Source organism: Triturus cristatus, chromosome 7 (genome assembly GCF_964204655.1).
Source record: "Triturus cristatus chromosome 7, aTriCri1.1, whole genome shotgun sequence".
NCBI lineage: Eukaryota > Metazoa > Chordata > Amphibia > Caudata > Salamandridae > Triturus > Triturus cristatus.
The window spans coordinates 1209853332-1209871302 of NC_140590.1; the positions used below are offsets into that span (position 1 = coordinate 1209853332).

The following is a 17971-nucleotide window of genomic DNA, read 5'->3' on the forward strand; positions in this document are numbered from 1 at the left end:
GACTATTCAGGACCGAAGAGCCAGAAGGAACATGGCACACTCCTCGACGTCCATTCCAGTCGACATCTTCGGAGACGACATCGACGATCCGGAACATCATCGTACCGAAGAGGACCTTGTCAGCGCTTCCGAGGCCGACGAGTCAGATGTGGAGGACATCACTCCGGCGCAGAGGGTCGTGAGTACCAACCTACCCCCTCCCACACCCGCGCCGACACCCAAAAAGGCTTCGGTCACGCCTTCGCCTCCAGGCCTAGGCAAGACCAGAGACACTGCTTCACACACCCCACCTTCGGGCCCGGTGAAGAAGCCAAGTAAGCCTTCCGGCGGCTCTGGCTCGAGCCAGCCTGCCAGCAGTGCCGAGAAACACACTTCGGCACCGAAAAAGAAGACAGCCTCCAACTCGACACCGAGCTCCGCACCGAAGCCCTCGGGGTCGAAACCCAGCCCTTCGGCACCGATGCCATCTTCGGTGCCGACCAAACCACACAAGGCCACCGGCACCGACATTTCCAAACCGAAGCCCATCTCGGCGCTGACCAAGAGACCGGAGGGTCCCAAGCCGGGTTCTAAACATCAAACCGGCACGGAAAAACCTAAAAAATCATCGGCTTCGGCGCCGAAGGACCAAATTACCTCACCAGAGCTATTTACACCGGATCCCTTGCAAAAAACTCTCACCAAGGATCCAAAAACTAGACATTTGACACTCTCTACTAAGAAGAGACGTTTGGAGAAGCCTGCTCCACCTCCAAAGAGGAAGGACTCTGCTACCTCTCCGTTCAGAATACCTTCCCCTCCCCCTCCACCTCCACCCCCTCCGCCCTCTCCACCCCCACCTCATCGTTCTCCTACTCCACCTCCAGACGATGATGATCAGGGGGACCCATATGATGATACAGGGGATGTGCCACAAGACCCCGCCCCTACAAGATCTCCAGATCCATGGGACGATTACAATATACCAGATATCCATAACGTCCCACAAGACCATATTTACCCTTCTAGACCATCTCCACCAGAAGATTCATTAGGTTTTAACCATCTTCTGCAAAGAGCAGCACATTATCATGGGGTGGACATGCATAATGACCCTGTGGAGGAAGATTTCCTCCTAGACACATTCTATACTACACATAGGTCCACTGCCCATGCTCAAAGGGGTGGTAAAGCATGCGGCAGAAGTTTTTAAAGACCCAGTTAGAGCCAGGGTCCTTAACCCACGTATCGAAAAGAAATACAAACCTGCTCCCTCAGATGCCTCTTACATCAGAGGACCAGCGCCACTAGATTCCTTAGTGATATCTACGGCACGTAAAAGGGCAAACTCACAAGCGTCAGGTGATGCACCACCACCTGACAAGGAGTCAAAATTGCTAGATGCTTCAGGCAAACGCACAGCATCCCATGCCGCCAACATATGGCTTATGGCAAACACTCAGGCACTGCTGTCCAGATATGACAGGGCTCATTATGACGAATTAGAAAGCATAATGCACCATCTCCCTGAAAAATATAAAAGTAAAACCAACGAGTTAATTCAAGAGGGTAAAACAATCACAAACACCTCTATACGTTGTGCCCTAGATGCAGCAGACACAGCCTCCAGGGCCATTAACACCAGCGTCCTTCTCCGTCGTCATGCTTGGTTAAGGGTATCTGGGTTTAAACCAGAAGTACAAGCCTCCATCCTTAACCATCCCTTTGACCAGGAACATCTATTCGGGCCAAAAGTGGATGAGGCCTTAAAAAAGATGAAAAAGGACACGGATACCGCAAAATCCATGGGGGCCTTACAGTCTCACCCACCCAGACGCTCCTTTCGCCGTTCATCCTTTCGGAGTGCATCCAGAGGCTACTCCTCAGACACAGCGTCCACATCGTACAACTCCCCTACTCAGACCACCTTTACAAAAGGTTACCAAAGAGGCGGCTACAGGGGTAACAACAACAAGGGCAGAGGCAAAACAAACAAAGCCCGTTCTGCCACACCTACTACCCAATGACTCCCCCCCCCCCCCCCCCCCCAGACCATTCCACTCCGGTCGGGGGAAGACTCAAAAATGTCCTTCATATCTGGGAGACCATCACCTCAGACAATTGGGTGACCCAAATAATTCGGTCAGGTTACTGCCTCGAATTAACATCTACCCCCCCAAACATTCCACCGAGGCAACGCCCAATGTCACAAGAACATTCGACATTGCTAAAGCAGGAGGTAATCTCCCTCCTACAAAAACAGGCAATAGAACACGTTCCTGTCAATCAACAAAATTTGGGGGTCTACTCCCTATATTTTCTCATACCAAAAAGGGACGAGACTCTACGACCTATTCTAGATATCCGGCCCCTAAACACATACATACACTCAGACCATTTTCACATGGTAACGCTTCAGCAGGTACTTCAGATCCTCTCCCATAACGACTTTCTCACCACACTGGACTTGAAAGACGCATACTTCCACATTCCAGTACACCATGCTGACAGAAAGTACCTCAGATTTGTAGTGGACGGGCAACACTACCAAATCAAAGTGCTTCCGTTCGGAGTCACAACAGGTGCCTAGCGGTGGTGGCGGTACACCTCAGAAGACAGCACATTCACGTCTTCCCATACTTGGACGATTGGCTGATAAAAGCCACTTCATACAACCAATGTGTACACCACACCGCCACCACAATCCAACTACTTCACCAACTAGGCTTCACGGTGAACCACCAAAAGTCCCAGCTAACACCATCCCACATAAAACAATACCTCGGTGCCACCATAGACACCTCAAAGCAATAGCCTACCCCAATCCGGCCAGGATTGCAAGCATTCAGGCTTTGCGACAAAAATTCATACCTCAACACTCCCTTTCAGCACGAGTGTTTATAGAACTGATAGGGATGATGGCCTCTTGCATTTTTATAGTGCCCCACGCAAGACTCCAGATGCGTCCACTCCAAGAGTGCTTAGCACACCAATGGAACCAGGCCCAGGGGCAACTGACAGATCTGTTGTTGGTAGACGGTCGCACCCATCGCTCTCTGCAGTGGTGGAACACCACAAACCTTTCCAAAGGTCGACCGTTACTGGACACGGTTCCCCAGATAATACTAACAACGGACGCATCGCTCTCCGGCTGGGGAACTCATCTATTACACCTCACAGTGCATGGCACATGGACGCCGCAACAAAAGTTACTCCATATCAACCATCTGGAGTTACTAGCAATCTTTCTCGCCCTGAAATCTTTTCAAACACAGATTTCAGGCAGGGCAGTCCTCATTTACACAGACAACATGACGGCCATGTATTCTATTCAAAAACAAGGCGGCACACACTCTCCACAGCTCTGTCAATTAGCACAGAGCATATGGAGATGGGCAATTCCCCACAAAATCTTTCTTCTAGCTCAACATGTCCCAGGAGTCCAAAACACCGTGGCAGATCTGCTCAGCAGACAGACACAACAGATCCACGAGTGGGAACTTCACCCACAGGTTCTTCATCCGTTCTTTCAAATGTGGGGGCATCCGCAGATAGACCTCTTCGCCAGCCACGAAAACACAAAATGCCCAAGCTTCGCCGCCAGATACCCATACCCATTATCAAAAGGAAATGCGATATGGATGAGCTGGTCAGGCAAATTTGCGTACGCTTTTCCGCCTCTCCCACTCCTTCCATTAGTGGTGCGAAAGCTACAACAGCACTCCCTCACACTAATCCTAGTAGCTCCAACGTGGGCCAGACAACCGTGGTACACCACGCTGCTGCAACTCTCGGTAGTACCACACCAAAAGCTACACCTCTCACCATGCCTCCTAACCCAGAACCATGGAGAGATCAGGCACCCGGACCCAGCTCAGCTCAACCTTGCGATCTGGCTCCTGAAATCCTAGAATTCGGGTACCTAAATCTTCCCCCTGACTGTATGAATGTCATCAGAGAAGCTAGACGCCCTACCACTAGAGCCTGCTACGCTGCCAAGTGGAAAAGATTTGTTGTTTATTGCCATAAAAACACCATCAATCCTCTGGACGTGTCTATACAACACATCATATGCTACTTACTCCACCTACAAAGGTGTAATCTAGCCTATACGTCCATTCGACTACACCTCGCAGCAATTGCAGCTTAATTACAAAACAGGCAACATCTATCACTCTTCGGAGTACCTGCCATTAAAGCCTTCATGGAAGGCCTAAAAAGAATAATTCCCCCCAGAGTACCACCCTCACCTGTGTGGAACTTAAACATCGTTCTCACAAGGCTGATGGGGCCTCCCTTCGAACCTTTGCATAAATGCGAACTGCAATTCCTAACATGGAAAACAGCTTTCCTTGTAGCCATCACTTCCCTTAGAAGGGTCAGTGAGATACAAGCACTTACCATACAAGAACCTTTTCTTCAAATGCACCAGATCAAGGTTGTTCTCCGTACCAACCCAAAATTCCTACCTAAAGTCATTTCCCCTTTTCACCTAAACCAATCTGTAGAATTACCAGTATTTTTTTCGCAACCTCAGACCGTTGCAGAAAGGGCTCTGCACACGCTAGATGTCAAACGAGCCTTACTTTACTATATCCAGAGAACACAACCTTTCCGAAAGACCAAACAACTGTTTGTCTCTTTCTCTCCACCACACAAGGGCAACCCCGTCTCAAAATCAGGGATAGCTAGGTGGATTGTAAAATGCATCCAGATTTGCTACCACAAAGCAAAACGAACGCTTTCCGTTCCCCCTATAGCCCATCCTACACGAAAGATAGGGGCTTCCATGGCATTTCTAGGGAACATCCCACTAGATGATATCTGCAAAGCAGCTACATGGTCAACACCGCACACTTTCACCAAACACTATTGTGTAGATGTGCAAACTAAGCAACAAGCTAGTGTGGGCCAGGCTGTACTTAAAACACTATTTCAAACCACTGCAACAGATACCGGTGGTCGCAGCTAAGGTTGGGAACTGCTATATAGTCTATGCAAAAGTGTGTAATCTGCAGCTCATATGCCTCGAACAGAATATGCTATTTACCAGTATGCATCTGTTCTTGGCATGTAGAGCTGCAGATCTACACACGCCCACCCGCCTCCGGCTACCTGTATCTGTTCCAGTTTATCTTATTTAGATACAACACACATGGGTTTCTTCACTGTTGTTACTACGCTCCATCTTTCTCTGCTGGCGAAAAACAATTCTGAGGATGGAGCCGAAGCCCATGCGCAATACGATCCAAAGGAGGAGTCACCGACCTCGTGACTTCCAGGGACTTTCCAGGAGGAAAAACAAACTGCAAACATCCGGGCCCAACACCAGATGGCGATCTATGCAAAAGTGTGTAGATCTGCAGCTCTACATGCCAAGAACAGATGCATACTGGTAAGTAGCATATTGCTTTTGTTCTTTTATGTTTGCTGTCTTCTTCTCTCCGCTTTTTTTTTCTCTTTTGCATTTTTGCTTTCTTTATTTGTCTCATTCGTGGCCCATTTTTACTCTTTTACTTTAACTGTCCCTCTTTTTCATTTGTCTTGTTTATTACATCTTTACCTTTCTACCATTTCACCCCTTTGGGTTTTCTTTCCTTTTGCCTTTCTTCTTTTCTTTCTTTTGCTCCTTTCCGTCATTCATTTTTCTTTTATCTTCCTCTTTTAGTTCCTTCTTTTGCTCTTTCTCTGCTGCTCTCAAATGTATTGTTCTCACCTTTTTTTCTCATTCTCCCTTCCTCTCTGATTCTCTTCTTTCTTCCTTTTTCATCCCTCTCTTTGATTTTGTTCTTCTTCCTTACTGTCCTTACTTTTTTAACAGTGTTTAGCTTCTTGGAAAAATCTCTTTACTCATTACTTAGTGTCATGGTTGGCTGACAGGCGCACTAATCCTAGCGCAACCATAATAGATATGCTGCTGACTGCAGAGTTAAATATATAACCTTCCCCACATTTATAGCACCACATACTCATATGATTGAGGACACAAGAAGCGCGCAAAACTATTATGCTCGGCATCTAGGGTCACGCTAGTTAAACACACCACTACCTGTATTTTTACTTTGTCCCACCCATTACTCTCTACCTCCCAAAGTTAGTAGACTAGATCGCAACTACCATAATACAGATAGCTTACTGGGATTTTTCTTTAGAGGACACAATGGCTGATACCTGTGAAGTATAGCTGGTTGAGTCGCAAGTAAAGCGGTGAATACCTACAGCGTAATTAATATGTGCACTGATGCCAATTTGATCATACTGCATATGCGGAGATGTAGTTGTTCATTCTACATTTAAGCTGGAAGTCCCAAGAAGTATGTAAATGGAAATATGATTGTCTGCTCCGTTATGAAAAATTAAAAACCGATTTAAACCAGAAAAAAAATGGTTAGCTAACAGGCATGCCATGAGGTACTGACTGCAGTGGTATGTTTCCTAGCAGAGAGCTATGCAGTCTGAATGTGCTTTGCTTTGCAAAATGTATCATAGCTAATGGTTCTAGTTAAGTTTGTAATGTAAATGTCAAAAAAGAGCTTTCTGGTTTGCTTGTTTGTGGACGCCAATCAGTGATGCAAATTCAGGCAATGGGCCATATGCCTCCAGTGCCTCACTACCTGGAGGCAGACTTAAACTACTGCTGTGACACTGCATTTTCAGTCCATTTTCAAGCATTGAGTGTAGGCCGCATCAACATTCCCCTTGCAGGTGGTTTCGATTTCCAAACTCTTTCTTGGGACCTTTTTTCTTACCATTTCTAAAAGTTGCCTTGTGGACAGCATCTTCATCTGGATGGTGCAGCATTGATACATTTATTCCTTTACTGCTGCTTTAAAAAAGAAAATGCAGGGACCTCGAGGCCCATTCATCTCTGCATCTGCTCACTGTTCCTTTTTCCAGGGACGTCCCTCTAACTGAACCATGGTCGAAACGCAATTGGACAAAAGTTCAGATTCATTCGATGTGTGATGTGTTATGATTACATCATCCTGTCTCAGTTACTTGAGGTTGATGGTCCATTACCTGAACTTGTAAATGTACACACTTGGAATTCTTTGAACCGCCCACATGTGATCACTTGAGCACTGAGCACTTTGTTTCTGTCTGTTAGTAAGCAATGAAAATAAATACTGCATTATTGCTGCTGAGTGGTGTTTTTTGTGATAAGGCCTATGTTTAAGATGAATGTTTGTCAAGCTTGTGTATGTACAGAAAATTGATTAATCATTGTATTGTTGATTTCATTGATTGAGGCTCAGATGTTTTTAATATATGCTTCTAGGAGCCAATGTTTTCTTGTTGACTTTATTGCCCCAGGTTCTGGGCGGTTATAGAGCTGCCCTTGTGGTGATATTAGGAACTGGAGCTTAGAATAGTAAACGAGCAACTTTTGTATAAGCGTGCACAGAACAGATGATGATAAGCTGGTAGGTAAGCTTCAACCTTGGAACCAGGGTTTGAATCCTGGCTGTGCATGTGACTAAGAATCGTGTGGTTCTGGGCAAATCACTTCATTTCTCTTTGTCTAAAATTATGACTGTGTGACTTGTAAGGCAGTTGTAATTTGTGAAATATAATGTCCTTGTACATACCCCCAATTAGTGAACACTTGTTTTGTCTAACTACACACAAATTGACGTAAGGCACTATGTTGTTGCCCATCTAGTGTTGGGTTGCATAAATATCAATCATTCCTACATGCACAGTGAATAGGCATTTTCTTGGCAGCAACACATGGGCAGTCCTTTTGTGTGTAGTAATTCTTGGACAGGCAATCTGCGCAGTATAGGTGTATGATCTTACCAGTGCTCTTACTTTTCAGTGTTTGTTAATTCTGATCTTTGCCCTTTATACATTTTTAGGTCTTGCCTGGCGTCGGAGCGCGCATGCGCTCCTCGCCTCGAGACTTATAGTGAACAAGTCAGTTTCAAGAAGGGGACTCGAGCCCCGCCCCTCATTTCCAATGGGTAGCGTCAACGTTATAGTAAACGCTGGCTTCCCATTGGAAAGGAGGGTTTTTCGTTGCCTCCCTTTGGCTTTTTGCTGGACTGCCTCACCTGATTCACGTGAAGACTTTTCTTATCTGCTTGTTTATTTAACAAGCATATAAGAAAAGTCTTCACAACAGCTGTGAAGCAGGCACGGAGCTCAGAGGCGCACGGGGAGGACAAGGGATTCCAGCAGACTCTGACTTGTTTGTGGGCATCAACAAACTTCCCAGGCTAACCACGCTTCGGAAATGCAACCCGCCCCCATCCACCTTCCCGCATGGGACGGCAAGGTTGACAAACCTCCCCTCTTTGTAGGAAGAGTTCGGGGTGTAAAACATGAGTCTGCGGTGTGCTGTGCTTTGCACCTCTATCTGCTGGGAGTGCGGCCTGCCCACTGCTGGCAGAGCACGTGAGAAGCGGAGGCCCGAGAGGCCTTCCACGGCCTCCGTGACGCCCATACAATCATTGGGTCAGAGCTGCTGGTGAAAAGAAAGTGTTCATAGCTGTCAGGTGCTTCTGCTGGGCATCTCGCACACCATCTCTTGTGTGTCCCACTCCCTACCTGTGCTACTGCACAGCTGTCTCTTGTATGTCTCTGCCTGTGCCCCCTCACAGCTATCACTTGTCTGCCCTGGGCATCTCACGCAGCATCATTTCCTACTGCATCCTTGAGGGTCTCGTGCTGCACGCGCCCCCTCTCTCCTTTGTCTCTGCCGCTCGGTGAGACGCTCTCTCCGTCCGGGCAGTAAAGGGTGCATCCCTCCCTCACTCTCTCTTCCATTTAAAGGGAGGGGCGGAGTCTGGGGCGGCACCTGAGCCCGGTCACACCGGCAGCAGCCTGGATGAATGAGACAGACACTGGCAGGAGAGACCGCTGAGCCACCCACAGCAGCTTTGGAGATTGAATGAATGAGACAGACAATGGCGGGAGAAACCTCTGAGCCCAACTAGACATACTGCATGCTCGGAGGCTGGATGAATGAGACAGACACCGGCAGGAGAGACAGCAGGTCAGCAGCTGACCCCTCCGAGCTAACAGTGGCACCCAAGACTGCAAGAGACGGCTACAGACAGGAGAGAGGTCTCAGCATGTCTTCAGCTCAGCCCACATAAACCAGCCGAGACATCCCAGAGTGAATGAGACAGACGCCGGCTGGAGGAAGGGGACAGACTCCCAGGAGACACGAACAGACCCTGAGAGACAGCGGAGACCTGGTTTGCCAGTAGCTGAGTGCAGGTACTTGAGCACCAGCGTGAGAGACTGCTTGCAAGAGACAGTCATGGGCAAGACATCCAGGCACAGCGGCTGCTAGAGAGGCCCGGGAGACGGTGCCACAGCACTGTGACTGAGACATCTCTGGCTTGTGAAGAGACAGCTTCGGTCTCCTGAGGGGGTGAAGGAGACGCCCCTGCCCTGGGACAGAGCACAGTGTGTGCGAGGCATCGGGCTGGACCGGGGTCCTCCCGACTGGAACTGACCCTGGAGGGGCCGAGCTCCTGCCACTCCCTGGCCTGACTCATGCTCCGGAGGAGTGCCGACTTCGAGGGGTGTCCCTGCCCTGAAGAGGAGGCAGTCGCCACACCGACCCCTTAGAGAGGAGCCTGGAGCACCCCCAGGGAATGACATCAGCACCGACCTGGATACAACGGTACCCCAGCAATAAAGGCGAGTTGTGGGGATCCCGCCCCCTGGGGGTCCTCCCAGTCTCACCCGTGAACCCCTAGAGACTTCCGGGGTCTTGGCCTGGATCGCCCCTACCCGGTCCTGACTCATCACCCGGAGTGCTTTTGGAAACACTGAGGAATTCAAAGCGCTTTGTCATTTCCGGGCTGTCAGTGTCTTTCAACCCTGTTTGCGACCGCCCTGTCCGGTCCATCCTGTGTTTCTCCACAGACCCTGTGTCTCACCGCCAAACCCTCTGTATCTCACCACCAGCCACAGTGTATCCCCACCACCCCCTGTGTATCACCACCAGCACCTGTGTCATACAGACCCCCTGTGTCTCCCCACCACCCCCCTGTGTCTCACCACCAGCCCCTGTGTCATACAGACCCCCTGTGTCTCCCCACCACCCCCCTGTGTCTCACCGCTAGCCCCTGTGCCATACAGACCCCCTGTGTCTCCCCACCACTCCTGTCTCACCGCCGACCCCGCTGTGTCTCACCACCAGTCGCAGTGTCTCTTCGATGACACCCTGTGTCTCACCACCGACCCCTCTGTGTCTCACCACCGACCCCTCTGTGTCTCACCACCAACCCCTGTGTCTCACCACCAACCCCTGTATCTCACCACCAACCCCTGTGTCTCACCACCAGCCCCTGTGTCTCACCACCAGCCCCTGTGTCATACAGACCCCGTGTGTCTCCCAACCAACCCCTGTGTCTCACCGCTGATCCCCTGTGTCTTCCCACCACCCCCGTGTCTCATCGCTGACCCCCTGTGTCTCACCACCAGCCACAGCGTCTCGCCGCCATCCTACAGCATTCGTGTAAACGGGAGTCTCGGCTCAGCAATGACAATGCCGTTTATTTATGTTTTAAAAACGAAAACGTAAATGAAAGGCATTATTATTTGCTATGTTAATAGCTCAAACTCGCGTAAGTGCGAGACCAATTGCATTGCAAATGCTTTTTTTCTCAGTTGTGTTTTCTCCATTTATCTTTTCAATGCAACAATCCGCCTGGCATTTGTCCGAACCACCAGTCCTGACCTTGTGTTCCCCAAGGCCGACTAAATTTCCAGCTGTAAGTAATCAAAAGAAGCCTTCCGTCAAAGAATGCTTTGGAGTGGTTCGTGCTGGAGATCGACAGGATGGGGGAAGAGGAGAGTATCAAGTCAAGACACCTTTGGGGCGGTGCATAGGAGAACTTGTACCCACTGTCCATATATAATCAGTAAAAACAATAGTGCTGAATAATAGTTGTTGCTCAGGTTCATATTGGATTTTCATATTTCCATTACAACCTTATGAATTATCATTTACTTTAGAAAGCCGAATATACACCGTTTGATTTAGATGGCAGTATGCATACCAAGTACCTGAAGAAACCTTTTCCAAAAGAAAGAATTATAAGGCAACAAAGGGAAAAATAGATATAGGGTTCAATTTTCAATATTAACTTGAAAATAATAAAGGAAGATTTTCCAGCACGTTACCCATCTAATTAAATAATACAGTAATGTATTAATTTCTAAATATTAATTTTTGAACGAAAACTTCAATAATTCTCGCTTTGACATTTTAATTTGTATCTAATACTAACTAAATGTGGTTAAAAGTTTTTAACCAAGTTACTTGAAAACATTCAATAAGAAGGCTTAAAACAGACTTCTTATCAACTGTTTTCCAGTGGCTTCAAATCTCGTATTGCACAAGAAAGAGGTCCAACTGTGAATTATTTCCCCAAATTCACAGTGCTGAATTAATCTGAAGGATATTTTGCCTCTCTATACAAAGACAAAGTTAAATGGATATTTATCATAGCATTTCGTCTTTCACTTTTGGTAAAATATGCTTTTACAATGACCGTGCTGATCTTAGAACATTAATCAGCACATCTGCCAAGCAGACCTTTGAAGGCCCATCCTTGATGCAGGCACTTACCAATTAATCCTCCTCATTAGTGTGTGAAAATAAACATTTTAAATGCAAACCCTTTCAGCCAAAAATTAACTACATATCCCTACACTTCACTTTCTTTTCTTTCTCTACATATGGTATTGTATAGCAAAGCAAATGGCTTTAACTTAATAAAAGGTGAGACCTATTGCATTTTTAATGCTTGTTTTCACTGTTACCGATGTGAGCTGATGGGACTTGTGGGCATTTATCTAGCTAGCTAACTTTTGAATGTGACCAGAACTGTGTAATTTTATGCTGAGCATTTAAAACTGAGCAAAAATAATGGGGTGACCCGGAGTCCCTCAGAACCTGGGTGGGCGTATTGTATAAATACAATGGTTCTGTCGGGAAGACAGAACCATTGTGAGCATTTAAAATTCCCTCAGCATGAAATTGTAAATGTGTGTAGTGTGAACATGTGTTGGTTAAACATCTCAAACCAACTGCAGAGTGTTTTGTCTAATAATGTTCCAGCAACATAATTGCACAAGCCATCCCCTGTGCAGCCTGATTTCTTTAATTCGATCTCACACTACACACACCCTACACCTCACACCCTCCCAACATGTTCTTTCTGTAACTCAGCCTGCTCGAGATGCAATGACTATAAATAATAGAAATGTTCGTAGTAAAGTGCTCAGTTGCCCCTTGAGGGCTATTTACGTGCAGTAACAAATACCTAAGATGAACTATGCTCCTTGCCCCTGCATCATTACCCATGAAATCCAACATAGGTTTTGTGAAATCAACTCTCCCCCCACCCCTTGCTGCCTGCCCTCTTCTCCACTTATACTCCTGTGTGTTCATATACGTTTTCTTGTATTAAAACCTATTTATTCTCTGTGCAAATCCCTAACTGTTGCTTTGTCAGTGTGTGTCTTTTCTTAGTCAGTGCTTATTTTTGGCTCCTGTCTTCATTATTCTCACTGGCTGCTCACGTTTCCTTCAGGTTTGGCATTCGACTCCTGGGACATGGATTTTTACACCGCTCTCTTCCAGAAAGTCCAGCGAAATCCCACCAGCGTGGAGTGCTTTGATCTGGCCCAGTCCAACAGGTGATGCTTGAGCCTGGGAGGTGATGGGTAAATGTAGCAATGGTGTTTGATTTAAAGGCTCCAGATAGGGCTTTAAAACAGACATGAATGGGTGTCGCAAGACTTACCCAGATCGAGACAGTGCTTACCTGTATTGCCCATTACAAAATCCTAAAATGTGTGGTTGGGGCAGTTTAATGGAAATAACTGTTTTTGGCAATAATGTGTTTGATAAAGCATGGACAAATGGAAAAATGCGTCTAGTCCTCAACTTTTTGTGCCGCATTTTCATCCCAAGAAGCATCTTGGCATTAATTGTAAATGTTTTATTGTTTCCTAAATCAATGGTACTTGTTTTGTCACCCCCAGGGGTTGAGAGTATGAGCGTCTTTGCAGCAATTCAGTCCTCTGACCATCCCTGCAGTGGTTGCTTTAGGCAGCTGTTGTGCTTTCTTTCTTTTTCTATGCTACTAAGAGGTTGGCTGGATAATGAAGTCTCCATAAAAAGTGGGTCTTTGGCTGTCACTCTGAATTTCCCACAGGTGTTCTAGCCAAAGTGCTTGGTATTTTTCATGCAGTTGCGGGGGCTTAATTGGGAATTGCCCTCTCCTAAGTCCCTTTGAATTTTTACAAATGAAGAATGAGATCTTCTGTTTTTTATTGCAACTTTAGTCATTTTAGTGGCGCTCTTGATTATCTCACATGATTAGTTGCTGAATGATCGTCCGGTTGTATGTAATTCAACAACACAAGAAATGTCAGACACATGTTTCGCTTGGATATGTATATCCAGGAGATTTTTGTCAAGGCAAATTTTGTTTTATTACACCTTGTTAGAGTAGCGTGGAGCTCCATCTGAAAGGGGCAGAGTAGAAAAATCAAAAGATATAAATATCTCAATCAGATGTAGACTTCAGAGGGATACAGATCCTACAGTAATAATGCTAAGTTATTTAGAGCTTACAGGATTCAGCATTCTAAATAAACCAAAATGCTACAGGCAGCACTTTAGGAAACTCCTTAATAATAAAGAATCAAGCGCAAGGCAGGTTTTATCTTTTTCTTACATGCCTTAACCGTAATTAGTAAAAAAAATATTATAGATAGCTTCACCAATATAGATGATGAAATGCTTCTAAATAAGTCATAAAATAACAGGTGAAGCTACTGCCAAGGAATCAGGAATAGCTCTAAACCATGTCAAATCAGCATGAATTATTCCTCAGATAGAAGTTGTTCACAAATGTAATCGTGTCAAGCACATCGGTTTGCAAATATGTGAAAGAGCAGACATTTGCCATGACATTTTTTTTCATTTTACGTATATAAGTTAATTTCCTCGAAACAGAAACGTGGGATTTAAATAAAAAAAGAGCAATTTTGTTTAGGAATGCCATATTTACATTTCTTGATTCCCCCAAATAAGAATTATTTGATTTTTTTTTTTTACTCGAAATTAAAAACCATCCTGTCTTCTCTCCATCTCTCTGAAAGTGAGCACAGTCGACACTGGTTTTTCAAAGGCCGCCTCTTCGTTGACGGGGAGGAGAAGAAGGCATCGCTGTTTGAAATGATCATGAAAACCCAGGAGAGCAGCAACCCAAACAATGTCATAAAGTTCTGTGATAACAGCAGGTGAATGTCCTCCTTAATTTGTGCACCAGCATTCTTCTTCCTCACGCATATTCATGATCTGTAGGTGCCAAGGTAACTAACCATAAGAGAAGACATTGTTTATGTTGGAGTCATATACACAAGGAGTAAAAGTATGGCATAAGGTGTAACATTTGTCTTTGTGCCCCTTTAGTGGCTCATGAGGATGCACAAAACCCTGTGCTCTGTGCCACTGTACATTGGTCATTTTGCCTTAAATGGACACAGTGTGTTGGTTGAATATTTTGACACTATTTAACGTGACTTGCACAGCATTGGTGTTTTTTTGTTCAACTTCAATTGGATATTATCACTCCTCTTGCATCCATTGGTATATGTCAGTGTTGATTGTAGTGGTCCAGTTCACCACTCGTAGGTGTTAAGTAGATTGTCTGTGGGGTGTTTTTTTTGGTGTCTCAGACTATTTGTAACATTTGGTGTCTGTTGAGTGGGTTGTTGGTTTCAGCCTGTGGGTGTTTTTGGTCATAACTAGTGCGTGTTAACATGGCGTACATAGTATGTTAGTTTGCATGTAGTCATTTGGATCTGCACATTGTAAATTGATGCACCATAAAACTCTACTAATTTTTTTGTTACAAGTGTCCATAAATGTAGGAAAGTGACCTTTTTGCAGAGCTCCTTCCCAAAATTGTACTATTGTTTTCCCCAATTGGCAAAACCTTTAGCGCCCTCTGTAAGTCCCTGGTAAATGCCTGAGGTACTAAAGCGGGTCCTAATGGACCCCTCACCAAGCACATGCAAGACTGCCAGTGCAAGCTGCGTTTCTTGGTGCATACAAAAGTGAAAACACGGCATGACACACAGTCCTGTGGGCCATGTCTCCTAACACTGCATGTAATATTTGTAAGTCACCCCTACAGCAGGCCTGACAGCTCTAACGGAGGGTGCTAAATATTACATATAAGGCATACCTGCATGAGCAGATATGTCCCTGTGCTTGTCAGTCCTATCATTGCCAGTACTAGTGACCAGGAAAGCCATTTTAAACCATGTACTGGGCACTGGTTAAAACCAGTTCCCCAGCTACATGATGGCTTCACCGAAGAAAGGTATATTGGGTTTCAAGCATCTCATACTGATAAACTCACACTAATTCCAGTGTTTGATTTATTAATATATACACCGAGAGGGCATCTTAGAGGTGCCGCCTGAAAACCTACCAGACTTGGGTGTGGCTGTTACCTGGTCTCTGCCAACCAAGACGCTGTTCTGACCTCCTAGGGTGAGAGCTTTTTGCTCTCCAGAGACCCAGAACAAAAGCTTGTCCAGGAAGAGGATGTAGCACCCCCCTCCCACAGGATGTCCTGCTGATTATCCTCCCTAGAGCGACTAGCTTCATAGAGATGCTGCCTTTCAATAGCATATCTGTATCACCTCAGAGGAGCGGAATCTGAGCCCCCTTTGTCCAGACACTTGTGACACCTGGTCAGGTGAGAACATTAGCTTGTCGGTTAGGCATGCTACACCCAGGCTAGTTCCACCCTTAAGGTGGGCTAAACTGAAGTGGACACAACTTTTCAGAAGTGGCCATCTGTGCATACATAGGAATTCTGGGGTAGGGTTATGCCCACTTCCCACAGGAAGTGATCATATAGAGGGCATAGTTACCCCAATGGTCAGTAGCCCATTGGCTACTACCCTACACTCCCCTAACGCCTATAAATTGAGTATTTAAGGGTCTCCCTGGCACCAGAGAAGAAGATCCTGATGACCTAAGAAGAGAGAGGACACCGAAGAGCTGCAAAAGCAGAGAGGAGAGAAGAAGCAACTGACCTGTTACCAGCCCCACTGACCTGTCTGCATCTCTCTTCAAAAACTGTGCCAAAGTTGACTCGTCCTGCAGATGTTGACTCCTGAAACTTGGGAGGACTGCCTGCCTTCATTAAAGAACCAGGAACTCACGTCGGACAGCTGAACTTGCATCTCTCAGCAATTCTAAAATCAAGGACTCTCAGGCCTCCAGGAACCAACCAAATCCAACAACTGAAGCCACCACTGCACCTGTCGTCCTGAACCTAATTCAAAGTGGGTTAACTGTGCAATCAAGGTCTTCCAGAGCCCATCTTGGTTTCACCCCACATGGACTCCCCGACATTGCCTGCAGCCTCTGCACGCAGGCCTCCTCTACCGTGAATGCTCCATTAAGGAAAAAGGGACTCTTCTGCAACTGTCGCCCTTGCATCATTGAGAAGAGGACCGAAAATTCCCTACATTACCGAGCATCGTGAGGCCTGAGCCCCCCTGTTGGTTCACCCCAACTGGCCTCCTAGCCAGTGCCTGCAGCCTCTTTTCGCAGAGACCGATCTCAAAAGAATAATATTGGGCTCCCGGTGCTGTTTTTCACACTGCACCGGCCGCCCTAGTCCCACTGATGGTGTACTACTGGTGCTGCCTTGGACTTTGCCCACCACTCACCTTAACTCCTGGAGATTAGCCCCTTAAATCGCTGTGCTATACCTGTTTGCAGAACGTGTTTTTCCTTCCATGCGATAACCTTGCACAACTGAAACATTGCACTGTGTCCACTTTTTAAACTGAAAAGAATTCATATTTAAAACGTACTTACCTTAACGATTTTTCTCTGATGTCTACACATATATAAAGATACTTGCTATTTTTATGAATTGTTATGGCTCTTCTTCTTGAGTTGTGTGTCATTTATTGATCATTGTGTGTATTTGGAGATGGCTTGCACTCCTCTCAGTTAAGTCTAAGGCTACTCGACCACACTACCCCTAACAGAGCACCTTGGGATTGCTAGAGCAAGCCCTTGTCCACTTATAAGGGAACCCCTGGACTCTCTAGAGGATATATAAGGATATAGATATATCACATAAAGAGCCAGCTTCCCATAAGAAACAATCACATTTCAATTTGCACTTTTGCTCTCCACTGTATGTTTCTGGTAACTATGGATAGTGATTCCATTAAGGCCAGTGGCACATGATTTTAGAGAAAGAAGTTTCCCGCCATATAATCTCTTGCAATATTGATCTTGTTCATTTTTCACTGTACAGGCTCAACATTGCTAATCTCACGATGGTCACATTCCTTTCTGCTATCTATCCACTGTTTTTACATGCATGTCTCCGTCTTAGATTTCTGTTTTCACTCTACCTGTACAAATTATACCGTTCTCCAAACTTCGTGCTATCCCTGTATAAATGGTCAAACTTTTTTTTTGTTTTCATGTATGGACTAGGATATTCCTACTTGTGCTTGCTCTTTATATGCAAACTTCAACATTCTTCTACTTGCGTGGTGTTTAACTGATATATTTAATCCTTTCTTAGTCCATTCATAAAAGGAGCTGCCAGTGAAAAGCTGGATCAATTTCTTAATTTTGTTTTTCTTTTCAGTGGGATTCAAGGAAGGGAAGTGTTATCCTTGTACCCTAAAGACCCATCCAAAGCCAGCCACTTCGAGCAGCAGAAGTCAACCCGCCATGTCATCTTCACAGCTGAGACACACAACTTCCCAACGGGTGAGCGATCATCAGCATCTTCTCTCTATCTACACTCATTCCTTTCTTGTAATGCTTTTAGTGTCACCCTGACCCGCAGGATTCCTTTCTTTCTTATGCAATGTCGTATTATCAGAACTGTCTTGCGGTGCAATCCTCGGTCCTCTTTTAGCTCCGCATCTTACATTATTTCTTTTTAGCTTATTTTAT

At 45.9% G+C, this 17971-nt stretch overlaps 1 protein-coding gene across 1 annotated transcript in view; it reads left to right on the forward strand.

Moving 5' to 3' along the window:
* PFAS (phosphoribosylformylglycinamidine synthase) overlaps window positions 1-17971 on the forward strand; it is a 257939-nt gene that overhangs the window by 72984 nt on the left and 166984 nt on the right. Inside the window, exons 6-8 of the mRNA XM_085618581.1 lie at window positions 12540-12645; window positions 14119-14259; window positions 17658-17782. Coding sequence (XP_085474707.1) covers window positions 12540-12645; window positions 14119-14259; window positions 17658-17782 — 372 coding nt within the window. The remainder of the gene's footprint in view (window positions 1-12539; window positions 12646-14118; window positions 14260-17657; window positions 17783-17971) is intronic.